Genomic DNA, 18,186 nt, shown 5'->3' on the forward strand with positions numbered 1-18,186 from the left:
AACAGGTAGGAATGGGGTCATATACAACAACAGGTAGGAATGGGGTCATATACAACAACAGGTAGGAATGGGGTTCATATACAACAGGTAGGAATGGGGTTCATATACAACAACAGGTGGGAATGAGGTCATATACAACAACAGGTGAGAATGGGGTTCATATACAACAGGTAGGAATGAGGTCATATACAACAGGTAGGAATGGGGTTCATATACAACAACAGGTAGGAATGGGGTTCATATACAACAGGTAGGAATGAGGTCATATACAACAGGTAGGAATGGGGGTCATATACAACAACAGGTAGGAATGGGGTTCATATACAACAGGTAGGAATGGGGTTCATATACAACAGGTAGGAATGGGGTTCATATACAACAGGTAGGAATGGGGTCATATACAACAGGTAGGAATGGGGTTCATATACAACAACAGGTAGGAATGGGGTTCATATACAACAGGTAGGAATGGGGTTCATATACAACAGGTAGGAATGGGGTTCATATACAACAGGTAGGAATGGGGTTCATATACAACAACAGGTAGGAATGGGGTTCATATACAACAGGTAGGAATGAGGACATATACAACAGGTAGGAATGGGGTCATATACAACAACAGGTAGGAATGGGGTTCATATACAACAGGTAGGAATGAGGACATATACAACAGGTAGGAATGGGGTCATATACAACAACAGGTAGGAATGGGGTTCATATACAACAGGTAGGAATGAGGTCATATACAACAGGTAGGAATGGGGTTCATATACAACAGGTAGGAATGGGGTTCATATACAACAACAGGTGGGAATGAGGTCATATACAACAACAGGTGAGAATGGGGTTCATATACAACAGGTAGGAATGAGGTCATATACAACAGGTAGGAATGGGGTTCATATACAACAACAGGTAGGAATGGGGTTCATATACAACAGGTAGGAATGAGGTCATATACAACAGGTAGGAATGGGGTTCATATACAACAACAGGTAGGAATGGGGTTCATATACAACAGGTAGGAATGAGGTCATATACAACAGGTAGGAATGGGGTTCATATACAACAACAGGTAGGAATGGGGTTCATATACAACAGGTAGGAATGGGGTTCATATACAACAACAGGTAGGAATGAGGTCATATACAACAGGTAGGAATGGGGTTCATATACAACAACAGGTAGGAATGGGGTTCATATACAACAGGTAGGAATGGGGTCATATACAACAACAGGTAGGAATGGGGTTCATATACAACAGGTAGGAATGGGGTCATATACCACAACAGGTGAGAATGGGGTCATATACCACAACAGGTATGAAGGGTGGCATATAATTGTAAAATATATATTCTACTCAGGCCTCCCGAGTGGCGCAGTGGTCTAAGGCACTGTATCACAGTGCTAGCTGTGCCACTAGAGATCCTGGTTTGAGTCCAGGCTCTGTCGCCGCCGGCCGCGACCGGGAGACCCATGGGGAGGCGTACAATTGGCCCAACGTTGTCCGGGTTAGGGGAGGGTTTGGCCGGCAGGGATGTTCTTGTCCCATCGGGCTTTAGAGACTCCTGTGGCGGGCCGGACGCAGTGCACACTGACACGGTCGCCAGGTGTACGGTGTTTCCTCCGACACATTGGTGCGGCTGGCTTCCGGGTTAAGCGGGCATTGTGTCAAGAAGCAGTACGGCTTGGCTGGGTTGTGTTTCGGAGTCCGTACGGGAGTTGCAGCGATGAAACAAGACTATAACTTCCAATAGGATACCACAAAATTGGGTGAAAAAGCATTTAAAAAATATATATATATATATATTCTACTCAACATTTAGAACACCAGGTAATTCCATTGAGATTAAGCATCTCTTTTTTTCAAGCAAAACCTTTCCACACAAAATATTGTCTGCTATCAAACATTGGATACATTTAGGTCACGTCATTCTGACATTTTAAACATTGCGGTGTTCATACACATGGATCACTATATTAATAAAACACACCAAAAATAATATAGCGATTTCATAAAGCACACACTTCAGTCTCAAAGTAAATCATTCACAGAGCAAGGGTGCATCCCAAAAGGCTCCATATTCACTATAAATTGCACTAGTCTTGACCAGAACACGATGGGGAATAGGGAGACAGAGCAAGGCAAGAGAAAACATCTGTGGGATATAATCCTGTAAACCAAGTCAATGATTCAGGGATTCATGTTGAACACATTTCACTTCCTTATCCTGTTTGGGCTGCAGCCCGACACCGGTACACATAACAGGTTATCTTGACTCCACAAATTCTTAGGAATCTTATAATCATAGCTCTGGCTGTACACGGCAGACCAACATAGCTCATGGTGTGTCCCAAATGGCACCCTATTCCCTATATAGTGCACTACTTTTGACCAGGATCCTATGGGTAACCCAATTGGCCCTGGTCAAATGGAGTGCACTATATAGGGTGCCATTTGGAAAGGAGCCATTGGTAAGTCTAATGCCAGGCCCACTTTGAATTCTATCAACTAAAGAGGCATTTTGTCTTTTCCAGGTTCAAACGCAATCGGAAACCCACAGTCTGGAGAGACACATTCCTGGTGGAGAGAGGGTAAACTGACACACACACACACACACACACACATGGACGTGCACTCATACACAAGCACGTGCCCTCACACTGTCAAAACTCACAGTGTCCTCTTCAGACAAGCACACGCACACACACACACAGACACACAGACACACACACACACACACACACACACACACACACACACACACACACACACACACACACACACACACACACACACACACACACACACACACACACACACACACACACACACAGACACAGACACACACACCCTACACTATAGATCCTTGTCAGTGAGTGTAGGACTGTGACACCAATTCTATGTTTAATTGCAACTCTAACGTGTCAGGCAGTCACTGTGTCTTCGTCCCAAATCCTCACACACACAGTCATCCACTCCTGTTCCCCTTATCGCCTCCCATTCCCTTCAGCTCATTCGCTGCTCTGTTCAGTTCCAGGAAACTGCCCCTCATTCCCTTCAGCTCATTCGCTGCTCTGTTCTGTTCCAGGAAACTGCCCCTCATTCCCTTCAGCTCATTCGCTGCTCTGTTCTGTTCCAGGAAACTGCCCCTCATTCCCTTCAGCTCATTCGCTGCTCTGTTCAGTTCCAGGAAACTGCCCCTCATTCCCTTCAGCTCATTCGCTGCTCTGTTCAGTTCCAGGAAACTGCCTCCCATTCCCTTCAACTCATTCGCTGCTCTGTTCTGTTCCAGGAAACTGCCTCCCATTCCCTTCCAGCTCATTCGCTGCTTTGTTCTGTTCCAGGAAACTGCCCCTCATTCCCTTCAGCTCATTCGCTGCTCTGTTCAGTTCCAGGAAACTGCCCCTCATTCCCTTCAACTCATTCGCTGCTCTGTTCTGTTCCAGGAAACTGCCTACCATTCCCTTCCAGCTCATTCGCTGCTTTGTTCTGTTCCAGGAAACTGCCCCTCATTCCCTTCAGCTCATTCGCTGCTCTGTTCAGTTCCAGGAAACTGCCCCTCATTCCCTTCAACTCATTCGCTGCTCTGTTCAGTTCCAGGAAACTGCCCCTCATTCCCTTCAACTCATTCGCTGCTCTGTTCTGTTCCAGGAAACTGCCCCTCATTCCCTTCAACTCATTCGCTGCTCTGTTCTGTTCCAGGAAACTGCTTTAAATGGTCAAGTTGTTGAGTAATGACTATTTCATATCCTTTAATACAGTGAGCTCCAAAAGTATTGGGACAGTGACAGTTTTCTTGTTGTTTTGGCTCTGTACTCAAGCACTTTGGATTGATGACATTACAACGAGATTAAAATGCAGACTGTCAGCTTTAATTTGAGGGTATTTTCATCCGTATCAGGTGAACCGTTTAAAAATTACATCACTTTCTGTACATAGTTCCCCCGTTTTAGGGGACCAAAAGTATTTGGACAAATTCACTTACAGTGTAGTATTTGGTCCCGTATTCCTAGCACACAATGACTACATTAAGCTTGTAACTCTACAAACTTGTTGGATTCATTTGCAGTTTGTTTTGGGTTGTGTTTCAGATTATTTTGTGCCCAATAGAAATTAATGGTAAATCATGTATTGTGTCATTTTGGAGTCACTTTTATTGTAAATAAAAAATATCAATACTACCATGATTACGGATAGTCCTGAATGAATCGTGAATAATGATGAGTGAGAACGTTACAGACACACAAATATCATACCCCCTTTTATATCATATCTCCAAGACATACTAACCTCCTACCATTACAATAACAGGGGAGGTTAGCATTTTATATGATACCCCCAAGACATGCTAACCTCTCACCATTACAATAACAGGGGAGGTTAGCATTTTATATCATACCCCCAAGACATGCTAACCTCTCACCATTACAATAACTGGGGAGGTTAGCATTTATATCATACCCCCAAGACATGCTAACCTCTCACCATTACAATAACAGGGGAGGTTAGCATTTTATATCATACCCCCAAGACATGCTAACCTCTCACCATTACAATAACAGGGGAGGTTAGCATTTTATATTATACCCCCAAGACATGCTAACCTCTCACCATTACAATAACAGGGGAGGTTAGCATTTTATATCATACCCCCAAGACATGCTAACCTCTCACCATTACAATAACAGGGGAGGTTAGCATTTTATATCATACCCCCAAGACATGCTAACCTCTCACCATTACAATAACAGGGGAGGTTAGCATTTTATATTATACCCCCAAGACATGCTAACCTCTCACCATTACAATAACAGGGGAGGTTAGCATTTTATATTATACCCCCAAGACATGCTAACCTCTCACCATTACAATAACAGGGGAGGTTAGCATTTTATATCATACCCCCAAGACATGCTAACCTCTCACCATTACAATAACAGGGGAGGTTAGCATTTTATATCATATCTCCAAGACATGCTAACCTCTCACCATTACAATTACAATTACAACACGGGCACCCTCATAGATGTCCTCCTAACTAACTCGCCCTCCAAATACACCTCTGCTGTTTTCAATCAAGATCTCAGCGATCACTGCCTCATTGCCTGCATCCGTAATGGGTCTGTGACCAAACGACCACCCCTCATCACTGTCAAACGCTCCCTAAAACACTTCTGCGAGCAGGCCTTTCTAATCGACCTGGCCGGGGTATCCTGGAATGACATTGACCTCATCCCGTCAGTAGATGATGCCTGGCTATTCTTTAAAAGTGCTTTCCTCACCATCTTAAATAAGCATGCCCCATTCAAAAAATGTAGAACTAGGAATAGATATAGTCCTTGGTTCACTCCAGACTGCCCTTGACCATACAGAACATCCTGTGGCGCTCTGCATTAGCATCGAATAGCCCCCGTGATATGCAACCTTTCAGGGAAGTTAGGAACAAATATACACAGGCAGTTAGGAAAGCTAAGGCTAGCTTTTTCAAGCAGAAATTTGCTTCCTGCAACACAAACTCAAAAAAGTTCTGGGACACTGTAAAGTCCATGGACAATAAGAACACCTCCTCCCAGCTGCCCACTGCGCTGAGGACAGGGAACACTGTCACCACCGACAAATCCACTATAATTGAGAATTTCAATAAGCATTTCTCTACAGCTGGCCATGCTTTCCACCTGGCTACCCCTACCCCGGTCAACTGCCCGGCACCCTCCACAGCAACCCGCCAAAGCCCCCACCATTTCTCCTTCACCCAAATCCAGATAGCTGATGTTCTGAAAGAGCTGCAAAATCTGGACCCCTACAAATCAGCCAGGCTAGACAATCTGGACCCTCTCTTTCTAAAATGATCTGCCGAAATTGTTGCAACCCCTATTACTTGCCTGTTCAACCTCTCTTTCGTATCGTCTGAGATTCCCAAAAGATTGGAAAGCTGCCGCGGTCATCCCCCTCTTCAAAGGGGGTGACACTCTAGACCCAAACTGCTACAGACCTATATCTATCCTACCCTGTCTTTCTAAGGTCTTCGAAAGCCAAGTTAACAAACAGATCACCGACCATTTCAAATCCCACCGTACCTTCTCCGCTATACAATCTGTTTTCAGAGCTGGTCATGGGTGCACCTCAGCCACGCTCAAGGTCCTAAATGACATCATAACCGCCATCGATAAGAGACATTACTGTGCAGCCGTATTCATCGACCTGGCCAAGGCTTTCGACTCTGTCAATCATCACATTCTTATTGGCAGACTCGACAGCCTTGGTTTCTCAAATGATTGCCTCGCCTGGTTTACCAACTACTTCTCAGACAGAGTTCAGTGTGTCAAATCGGAGGGCCTGTTGTCCGGACCTCTGGCAGTCTCTATGGGGGTGCCACAGGGTTCAATCCTTAGGCCGACTCTCTTCTCTGTATACATCAATGATGTTGCTCTTGCTGCTGGTGATTCTCTGATACACCTTTACACAGACGACACCATTCTGTATACTTCTGGCCCCTCTTTGGACACTGTGTTAACTAACCTCCAGACGAGCTTCAATGCCATACAACTCTCCTTCCTTGGCCTCCAACTGCTCTTAAACGCAAGTTAAACTAAATGCATGCTACTCAACCGATCACTGCCCGCACCTGCTCGCCCGTCCAGCATCACTACTCTGGACGGCTCTGACTTAGAATACGTGGACAACTACAAATACCTAGGTGTCTGGTTAGATTGTAAACTCTCCTTCCAGACTCATATTAAGCATCTCCAATCCAAAATTAAATCTAGAATCGGCTTCCTATATCGCAACAAAGCATCCTTCACTCATGCTGCCAAACATACCCTCGTAAAACTGACCATCCTACCGATCCTCAACTTCGGTGATGTCATCTATAAAATAGCCTCCAACACTCTACTCAACAAACTGGATGCAGTCTATCACAGTGCCATCCGTTTTGTCACCAAAGCCCCATATACTACCCACCATTGCGACCTGTACGCTCTTGTTGGTTGGCCCTCGCTTCATACTCGTCGCCAAACCCACTGGCTACAGGTTGTCTACAAGTCTCTGCTAGGTAAAGCGCCGCCTTATCTCAGCTCACTGGTCACCATAGCAGCACCCACTCGTAGCACACGCTCCAGCAGGTATATCTCACTGGTCACCCCCAAAGCCAATTCCTCCATTGGTCGTCTTTCCTTCCAGTTCTCTGCTGCCAATGACTGGAACGAACTGCAAAAATCTCTGAAGCTGGAGACTCATATCTCACTCACTAGCTTTAAGCACCAGCTGTCAGAGCAGCTCACAGATCACTGCAGCTGTACATAGCCCATCTGTAAACAGCCCATCTATCTACCTACCTCATCCCCATACTATATTTATTTATCTTGCTCCTTTGCATCCCAGTATCTCTACTTGCACATTCATCTTCTGGACATCTACCATTCCAGTGTTTAATTGCTATATTGTAATTACTTCGCCACTATGGCCAATTTATTGCCTTAACTCCCTTATCTTACCTCATTTGCACTCACTGTATATAGACTTTTTGTTTTCTTTTTTTCTACTGTATTATTGACTGTATGTTTTGTTTATTCCATGTGTAACTCTGTGTTGTTGTATGTGTCGAATTGCTATACTTTATATTGGCCAGGTCGCAGTTGCAAATGAGAACTTGTTCTCAACTAGCCTACCTGGTTAAAGAAAGGTGAAACCAAATTTTTTTTTAAAAACAATAACAGGAGAGGTTAGCCTTTTTGGGTGGGGTATGATATTTATGCCTCTTTTTCACTTGCTAAAATGTAGGGCCTATGCACAAAAAAAGTGCTGTAATTTTATAAACGGTTCACCCGATATGGATGAAAATACCCTTCAATTATAGCTGACAGTCTACACTCATAGTCCTTGTATCATTTCAAATCCAAAGTGCTGGAGTACTGAGCCAAATCAAACAACAGAATTGTTACTATCCCAATACTTTTGGAGCTCCCTGTATTCCTATGTTCAGAACGTTATTTACAACTGTCCTTGGCTGTAATTGTAGCAACAGCACATTACCTACGGTCTAAGCTCTATCTACACTAACACTATATGTCTCTGGGTGCCAAGAAAGCCATCCCCAGACTCTGACCCATCCCATCCAAGCCAGCCCAGCCCAGGCATCCCAGCCCATCCCAGCCAGCTCATCTCAGCCTATCCCAGTCCATCCCATCCAGCCAATCCCAGGACAGCCATCCCAGCCCAGCCCAGCCCAGCCATCCCAGCCCATCCCAGCCAGCCCAGCACAGCCCAGGCATCCCAGCCAGCCCAGCCAGCCCAGCCCATCCCAGCCATCCCAGCCATCCCAGCCCAGCCAGGCCAGCCCAGCCAGCCCAGCCCAGCCATCCCAGCCATCCCATCCCAGCCAGGCCATCCCAGCCAGCCAAGCCCAGCCATCCCATCCCAGCCATCCCATCCCAGCCAGGCCATCCCAGCCAGGCCATCCCAGCCAGCCCATCCCAGCCATCCCATCCCAGGCCATCCCAAGCCATCCCAGGCCATCCCAGCCAGCCCAGCCTGCCAATCCCAGCCTAGCCAGCCCATCCCAGTCCACCTCAGCCAGCCCAGCCAGACAATCCCAGTCAAGCCATCCCAGCCCAGCCCAGCCAACCCAGCCCATTCCATCCCAGCCCATCCCAGCCCATCCCAGCCCATCCCAGCCATCCCAACCCATTCCATCCCAGCCCATTCCATCCCAACCCATTCCATCCCAGCCCATCCCATCCCAGCCAACCCATCCCAGCCCAGCCAGCCAACCCAGCCCATCCCAACGCAGCCCATTCTATCCCATCCCAGCCCATCCCAGCCCATCCCAGCCCATCCCAGCCATCCCAACCCATCCCATCGCAGCCCATTCCATCCCAGCCAACCCAGCCCATCCCAGCCCATTCCATCCCAGCCCATTCCATCCCAGCCCATTCCATCCCAGCCCATCCCATCCCAGCCCATCCCAGCCCATCCCAACCCATTCCATCCCAGCCCATTCCATCCCAGCCCATTCCATTCCATCCCAGCCCATCCCATTCCATCCCAGCCCATCCCATCCCAGCCCATCCCATTCCATCCCAGCCCATTCCATCCCAGCCCATTCCATCCCAGCCCATCCCATCCCAGCCAACCCATCCCAGCCCATCCCATCCCAGCCCATCCCATCCCAGCCCATTCCATCCCATCGCAGCCCATTCCATCCCATCCCATTCCATCCCATCCCATTCCATCCCAGCCCATCCCATCCCAGCCCATTCCATCCCAGCCCAGCCCATCCCAGCCCATTCCATCCCAGCCCATTCCATCCCAGCCCATTCCATCCCAGCCCATTCCATCCCAGCCCATCCCATCCCAGCCAACCCATCCCAGCCCATCCCAGCCCATTCCATCCCAGCCCATTCCATCCCATCGCAGCCCATTCCATCCCATCCCATTCCATCCCATCCCATCCCAATCCATCCCAGCTAACCCAGCCCATTCCATCCCAGCCCATCCCATCCCAGCCAACCCATCCCAGCCCATCCCATCCCAGCCCATTCCATCCCAGCCCATTCCATCCCATCGCAGCCCATTCCATCCCATCCCATTCCATCCCAGCCCATCCCATTCCATCCCATCCCATCCCAATCCATCCCAGCCAACCCAGCCCATTCCATCCCATCCCATCCCATCCCAACCCATCCCAGCCAACCCAGCCTCATACCATCACCACTCATCCTGTTCAGCTCTACCTAGTCCATCCCAGTTCTACCTAGCTCTAGATTGCATCCCAAATGACACCCTATTCCCTATATAGTGTATCTAGTCAAATGTCACCCTATTCCCTATGTAGTGTCTCTAGTCAAATGGCACCCTATTCCCTATGTAGCGTCTCTAGTCAAATGGCACCCTATTCCCTATGTAGCGTCTCTAGTCAAATGGCACCCTATTCCCTATGTAGTGTCTCTAGTCAAATGGCACCCTATTCCCTATGTAGTGTCTCTAGTCAAATGGTACCCTATTCCCTATGTAGTGTATCTACTCAAATGCCACCCTATTCCCTATGTAGTGTCTCTAGTCAAATGGCACCCTATTCCCTATGTAGTGTCTCTAGTCAAATGGCACCCTATTCCCTATGTAGTGTATCTAGTCAAATGGCACCCTATTCCCTATGTAGTGTCTCTAGTCAAATGGTACCCTATTCCCTATGTAGTGTATCTAGTCAAATGGCACCCTATTCCCTATGTAGTGTCTCTAGTCAAATGGCACCCTATTACCTATGTAGTGTCTCTAGTCAAATGGCACCCTACTCCCTATGTAGTGTATCTAGTCAAATGGTACCCTATTCCCTATGTAGTGTCTCTAGTCAAATGGTACCCTATTCCCTATGTAGTGTCTCTAGTCAAATGGTACCCTATTCCCTATATAGTGTATCTAGTCAAATGACACCCTATTCCCTATGTAGTGTCTCTAGTCAAATGGTACCCTATTCCCTATGTAGTGTCTCTAGTCAAATGGCACCCTATTCCCTATGTAGTGTCTCTAGTCAAATGGCACCCTATTCCCTATGTAGTTTCTCTAGTCAAATGGCACCCTATTCCCTATGTAGTTTCTCTAGTCAAATGGCACCCTATTCCCTATGTAGTGTATCTAGTCAAATGGCACCCTATTCCCTATGTAGTGTATCTAGTCAAATGGCACCCTATTCCCTATGTAGCGTCTCTAGTCAAATGGCACCCTGTTCCCTATGTAGTTTCTCTAGTCAAATGGCACCCTATTCCCTATGTAGTGTATCTAGTCAAATGGCACCCTATTCCCTATGTAGTGTCTCTAGTCAAATATCACCCTATTCCCTATGTAGTGTCTCTAGTCAAATGGCACCCTATTCCCTATGTAGTGTATCTAGTCAAATGGCACCCTATTCCCTATATAGTGTATCTAGTCAAATGGCACCCTATTCCCTATGTAGTGTATCTAGTCAAATGGCACCCTATTCCCTATGTAGTGTCTCTAGTCAAATGGCACCCTATTCCCTATGTAGTGTATCTAGTCAAATGGCACCCTATTCCCTATAGTGCACTAGTTTTGACAGGACCTATATTTTGAATAGGGTACCATTTGGGATGCAGCCTGCCCATCTCTCTACCCAGCCCTGGCCAGCTCTACCGTGGGCCAAGCACATTGACCTCCTCCCTGGCTTTGGCACACTGGCACCACTCTAGCCCTCAGACCCACACGGCCCTGCCAACCAACAGCCAACTGTTCTGCCAACCACCCCTTGCCAACTTCCTGCCTCTGCCAACACTGACTACATTCTCCAGACACACAGACATAACCGCTATGACAACAACACTGTGACCATAAAGTACAACCTGTCCCCTTGGCTTTGAGAGTGTTTGGGACTGCTACTAACTGAGAAGTTACTCCCTAACGAATGTAGCTCTGTATTGTAGCGTTAGAGGTTACGGACATTGTTTATGTACTAGCAATGCTTCAGCTTTGTAGCCAAGTTCTACAACAATGTTACTCAGTCTTTATGTTTAAGGTACCAGACTGATTCTGCCTTCAGCAAAAATATAATTGTCTTGACAAGGCAACAATAATAGGTTTGTTGAATGCAGAAACAAACAACATGCCAGTTGGCTAGAGCAGCAACAGGTCGCAGTTATAAATGAGAACTTGTTCTCAACTAGCCTAGCTGGTAAAAGGTGAAATTAAAAAAATGTTAAATACAAATTAAAAACTGACTATCCCTGGGTTAACCGTGAATAAACTAGCACTGGGTTAACAGAGAACAGACTAGCACTGGGCTAACAGAGAACAGACTAGCACTGGGCTAACAGAGAACAGACTAGCACTGGGCTAACAGTGAACAGACTAGCACTGGGCTAACAGTGAACAGACTAGCACTGGGCTAACAGTGAACAGACTAGCACTGGGCTAACAGAACAGACTAGCACTGGGCTAACAGAGAACAGACTAGCACCTGGGCTAACAGTGAACAGAGTAGCACTGGGATAACAGTGAACAGAGTAGCACTGGGCTAACTGTGAACAGACTAGCACTGGGCTAACAGTGAACAGACTAGCACTGGGCTAACTGTGAACAGACTAGCACTGGGCTAACAGTGAACAGACTAGCACTGGGCTAACTGTGAACAGACTAGCACTGGGCTAACAGAGAACAGACTAGCACTGGGCTAACAGTGAACAGACTAGCACTGGGCTAACAGTGAACAGACTAGCACTGGGCTAACAGAGAACAGACTAGCACTGGGCTAACAGAGAACAGACTAGCACTGGGCTAACAGAGAACAGACTAGCACTGGGCTAACAGAGAACAGGGCTAACAGAGAACAGACTAGCACTGGGCTAACAGAGAACAGACTAGCACTGGGCTAACAGTGAACAGACTAGCACTGGGCTAACAGTGAACAGACTAGCACTGGGCTAACAGTGAACAGACTAGCACTGGGCTAACAGTGAACAGACTAGCACTGGGCTAACAGAACAGACTAGCACTGGGCTAACAGAGAACAGACTAGCACCTGGGCTAACAGTGAACAGAGTAGCACTGGGATAACAGTGAACAGAGTAGCACTGGGCTAACTGTGAACCGACTAGCACTGGGCTAACAGTGAACAGACTAGCACTGGGCTAACTGTGAACAGACTAGCACTGGGCTAACAGTGAACAGACTAGCACTGGGCTAACTGTGAACAGACTAGCACTGGGCTAACTGTGAACAGACTAGCACTGGGCTAACAGTGAACAGACTAGCACTGGGCTAACAGTGAACAGACTAGCACTGGGCTAACAGTGAACAGACTAGCACTGGGCTAACAGAGAACAGACTAGCACTGGGCTAACAGAGAACAGACTAGCACTGGGCTAACAGAGAACAGACTAGCACTGGGCTAACAGAGAACAGACTAGCACTGGGCTAACAGAGAACAGACTAGCACTGGGCTAACAGAGAACAGACTAGCACTGGGCTAACAGAGAACAGACTAGCACTGGGCTAACAGAGAACAGACTAGCACTGGGCTAACAGAGAACAGACTAGCACTGGGCTAACAGAGAACAGACTAGCACTGGGCTAACAGAGAACAGACTAGCACTGGGCTAACAGTGAACAGACTAGCACTGGGCTAACCCTGACCTGTACCTCTCTCCTGTCCTAATCATGACCTGTACTTCTGTCCTGTCCTAATCCTGACCTGTACCTCTTTTCTGTCCAAATCCCGACCTGTACCTCTTTCCTGTCCTAATCCTGACCTGTACCTCTGTCCTAACCTTGACCTGTGCCTCTTTCCTGTCCTAATCCTGATCTGTACCTCTCTCTTGTCCTAATCCTGACCTGTACCTTCTCCTGTCCTAATCCTGATCTGTACCTCTCTCTTGTCCTAATCCTGACCTGTGCCTCTCTCCTGTCCTAATCCTGATCTGTACCTCTTTCTTGTCCTAATCCTGATCTGTACCTCTCTCTTGTCCTAATACTGACCTGTACCTCTGTCCTAACCTTGACCTGTACCTCTATCTTGTCCTAATCCTGATCTGTACCTCTCTCTTGTCCTAATACTGACCTGTACCTCTGTCCTAACCTTGACCTGTACCTCTCTCCTGTCCTAATCCTGACCTGTACCTCTCTCTTGTCCTAATCCTGACCTGTACCTTTCTCTTGTCCTAATCCTGACCTGTACCTCTTTCTTGTCCTAATCCTGACCTGTACCTCTGTCCTGTCCTAATCCTGACCTGAACCTCTTTCTTGTCCTAATCCTGACCTGTACCTCTTTTCTGTCCAAATCCCGACATGTACCTCTGTCCTGTCCTAATCCTGACCTGTACCTCTGTCCTAACCTTGACCTGTGCCTCTTTCCTGTCCTAATCCTGATCTGTACCTCGGTCTTGTCCTAATCCTGACCTGTACCTTCTCCTGTCCTAATCCTGATCTGTACCTCTCTTTTGTCCTAATCCTGACCTGTACCTCTGTCCTATCCTTGACCTGTACCTCTTTCTTGTCCTAATCCTGATCTGTACCTCTCTCTTGTCCTAATACTGACCTGTACCTCTGTCCTAACCTTGACCTGTACCTCTCTCCTGTCCTAATCCTGATCTGCACCTCTCTCTTGTCCTAATCCTGACCTGTACCTCTCTCTTGTCCTAATCCTGACCTGTACCTCTCTCTTGTCCTAATCCCGACATGTACCTCTGTCCTGTCCTAATCCTGACCTATACCTCTGTCCTAACCTTGACCTGTGCCTCTTTCCTGTCCTAATCCTGATCTGTACCTCTCTTTTGTCCTAATCCTGACCTGTACCTCTGTCCTAACCTTGACCTGTACCTCTCTCCTGTCCTAATCCCGACATGTACCTCTGTCCTGTCCTAATCCTGACCTGTACCTCTGTCCTAACCTTGACCTGTGTCTCTTTCCTGTCATAATCCTGATCTGTACCTCTCTCTTGTCCTAATCCTGACCTGTACCTCTGTCCTAACCTTGACCTGTACCTCTTTCTTGTCCTAATCCTGATCTGTACCTCTCTCTTGTCCTAATACTGACCTGTACCTCTGTCCTAACCTTGACCTGTACCTCTTTCTTGTCCTAATCCTGATCTGTACCTCTCTCTTGTCCTAATACTGACCTGTACCTCTGTCCTAACCTTGACCTGTATCTTTCTCCTGTCCTAATCCTGATCTGCACCTCTCTCTTGTCCTAATCCTGACCTGTACCTTTCTCTTGTCCTAATCCTGACCTGTACCTCTTTCTTGTCCTAATCCTGACCTGTACCTCTCTCTTGTCCTAATCCTGACCTGTACCTCTCTCTTGTCCTAATCCTGACCTGTACCTCTGTCCTGTCCTAATCCTGACCTGAACCTCTCTCTTGTCCTAATCCTGACCTGTACCTCCTTCCTGTCCTAACCTTGACCTGTACCTTTCTCCTGTCCTAATCCTGAACTGTACCTCTCTCTTGTCCTAATCCTGACCTGTACCTCTCTCTTGTCCTAATCCTGCCCTGTACCTCTCTCTTGTCCTAATCCTGATCTGTACCTCTCTCTTGTCCTAATCCTGACTTGTACCTCTCTCTTGTCCTAATCCTGATCTGTACCTCTCTCTTGTCCTAATCCTGACCTGTACCTCTCTCTTGTCCTAATCCTGATCTGTACCTCTCTCTTGTCCTAATCCTGACCTGTGCCTCTTCTTGTCCTAATCCTGACCTGTACCTCTCTCTTGTCCTAATCCTGATCTGTACCTCTCTCCTGTCCTAATCCTGACCTGTGCCTCTCTCTTGTCCTAATCCTGATCTGTACCTCTTCTTGTCCTAATCCTGATCTGTACCTCTCTCTTGTCCTAATCCTGATCTGTACCTCTCTCCTGTCCTAATCCTGACCTGTGCCTCTCTCTTGTCCTAATCCTGACCTGTACCTCTCTCTTGTCCTAATCCTGATCTGTGCCTCTCTGTTGTCCTAATCCTGACCTGTACCTCTCTCTTGTCCTAATCCTGACCTGTACCTCTTTCCTGTCCTAACCTTGACCTGTACCTCTCTCCTGTCCTAATCCTGACCTGTACCTCTCTCTTGTCCTAATCCTGATCTGTGCCTCTCTCTTGTCCTAATCCTGACCTGTACCTATCTCTTGTCCTAATCCTGATCTGTACCTGTTCTTGTCCTAATCCTGATCTGTACCTCTCTCCTGTCCTAATCCTGATCTGTACCTCTCTCCTGTCCTAATCCTGACCTGTACCTCTCTCTTGTCCTAATCCTGATCTGTACCTCTCTCCTGTCCTAATCCTGATCTGTACCTCTCTCCTGTCCTAATCCTGACCTGTACCTTCTCCTGTCCTAATCCTGATCTGTACCTCTCTTGTCCTAATCCTGATCTGTACCTGTTCTTGTCCTAATCCTGATCTGTACCTCTCTCCTGTCCTAATCCTGACCTGTACCTTCTCCTGTCCTAATCCTGATCTGTACCTCTCTCTTGTCCTAATCCTGATCTGTACCTGTTCTTGTCCTAATCCTGATCTGTACCTCTCTCTTGTCCTAATCCTGATCTGTACCTGTTCTTGTCCTAATCCTGATCTGTACCTGTTCTTGTCCTAATCCTGATCTGTACCTCTCTCTTGTCCTAATCCTGACCTGTACCTCTTTCCTGTCCCAACCCTCTCCACCACATGTGTCTCCTGTACAGTAAACTCCTGAGGAAGAAGGAGGACAGAGGCGGTAGTTCAACCACCCAGAACACCAACAGCCTGCCCAAATACAAGAAGGTCAAAGAGGTGTGTCAACAGGCAGAGTTCCAGACACCTTGTGAACAGCCTGGACAGGTATTTGTGTACACACACACACACACACACACACACACACACACACACACACACACACACACACACACACACACACACACACACACACACACACACACAGACAAACAAACATTCACTAAAGCATCACCCTCGGGATCTCACATACTATATAAAGAACCTGGGGGTTCCCCCAACACACTGACACTAAAGCATCACCCTCGTGATCTCACATGCTATATAAAGAACCTGGGGGTACCCCAACACACTGACACTAAAGCATCACCCTCGTGATCTCACATGCTATATAAAAGAACCCGGGGGTTCCCCAAGACACTGACAAGTTGGATTTTATTCCAGTAACAGTTTTTGCCAGTGGCAGTGGTCATAAAGTAGAAATCCTACACTGCATTGTAGTCTGTCTTAGCTATAGCAGACAGTATATACGCTCAGTGGCCAGTTTATTAGGTACATCAATCTAGTACCGGGTCGGACCCTCCTTTGCCTCCAGAACAGCCTGAATTCTTTGTGTCATGGAAGCGTTGTGCAATTGTTATCAAGGGACCTAACGTGTGCCAGGAAAACATTCCCCACACCATTACACCACCAGCCTGTACCGTTGACACCAAGCAGGATGGGTCCATGGACTCATGCTGCTTACGCCACTTCCTGACTTTGCCATCAGCATGACGCAACAGGAACCCGGGATTCATCCAGTGTTGGTGGCGGCGTGCCCACTGGAGCCGCTTCTTCTTGTTTTTAGCTGATAGGAACCCGGTGTGGTCGTCTGCTGCAATAGCCAATCCGTGACAAGGACCGACCAGTTGTGTGTTCCGAGATGCCGTTCTGCACACCACTGTTGTGCTGCGACGTGATTTGCCCGTTTGTGGCCCGTCTGTTAGCTTGAGCCATTCTAGACATTCTCCTTCGACCTCTCTCATCAACGAGCTGTTTTCGCCCACAGGACTGACGCTGACTAGATGTTGTTTGTTTGTCGCAACATTCTCTGTAAACTCTTGACACTGTCGTGCGTGAAAAGCCCAGGAGGCCAGCCGTTTCGGAGATATTTGAACCCGGCATGTCTGGCACCGTGATCCTACCAAGCTGAAGGTTGCTTAGGTCACTCGCCCATTCTAACATTCAATGGAACAGTAACTGAATGCCTCGATGCCTGTCTGCCTGGTTTATATAGCCAACCACAGATACGTCTCGAGGAGCAAACTATTTTGGTGAACGGGGTCGTGACCGTAATAAACTGACTTAACACATTGTGTATGTGTGCCATTCAGAGGGTGAATGGGCAAAACAAAATATTTAAGTGCTTTTGAACGTGGTATGGAAGTACGCACATCGGTTTGAGTGTGTCAAGAACTGCAATGCCATTTTTCATGCTCAACCGTTTCCGATTGTGTATCAAGAATGGTCCACTACCCACAGGACATCCAGCCGACTTGACACAACTATGGAAAGCTTTGGACGTCAACATGGGCCAACATCCCTGTGGAACGATTTCGTCCCCTTGTAGAGTCCACGCCCCGACGAACTGAGGCTGTTCTGAGGACAAAAAGGTGTTCCTAATGTTTTGTGCACTCAGTATATATAGGGTACGAATGTGGTCTAAAGTGGTGCACTGTGTAGGGAATAGGGTGCCTTTGGGCCCTGGTCTAAAGTAGTGCACTATGTAGGGAATAGGGTGCCATTGGGTCCTGGTCTAAAGTAGTGCACTATGTAGGGATCAGGGTGCCGTTTTGGAAGCAACGTCTCCAGCCGTAACTCAAATAGCCGTTTACCACAATCGTTCAGTAATTGGACATTTTAGCATTGAACATGGGACTAATGTCTGGATGGTTCCCTTTCTTCCCAGGCCCATTAAAGGGGGTGGCAGACCAGACACACACACACA

The 18,186-nt window shown here is 47.4% G+C and overlaps 1 protein-coding gene across 1 annotated transcript in view; it reads left to right on the plus strand.

Moving 5' to 3' along the window:
- Positions 1–18,186, plus strand: part of LOC120043280 (extracellular sulfatase Sulf-1-like) — a gene marked incomplete at its 3' end in the record, with an annotated part of 69,844 nt that overhangs the window by 41,694 nt on the left and 9,964 nt on the right. Inside the window, exons 8-9 of the mRNA XM_038987902.1 lie at positions 2,539–2,595; positions 16,172–16,307. Of these exons, the coding sequence (XP_038843830.1) occupies positions 2,539–2,595; positions 16,172–16,307 (193 nt within the window). The remainder of the gene's footprint in view (positions 1–2,538; positions 2,596–16,171; positions 16,308–18,186) is intronic.

The sequence above is a fragment of the Salvelinus namaycush genome, unplaced genomic scaffold (assembly GCF_016432855.1).
Source record: "Salvelinus namaycush isolate Seneca unplaced genomic scaffold, SaNama_1.0 Scaffold884, whole genome shotgun sequence".
Taxonomy (NCBI): Eukaryota; Metazoa; Chordata; class Actinopteri; order Salmoniformes; family Salmonidae; genus Salvelinus; species Salvelinus namaycush.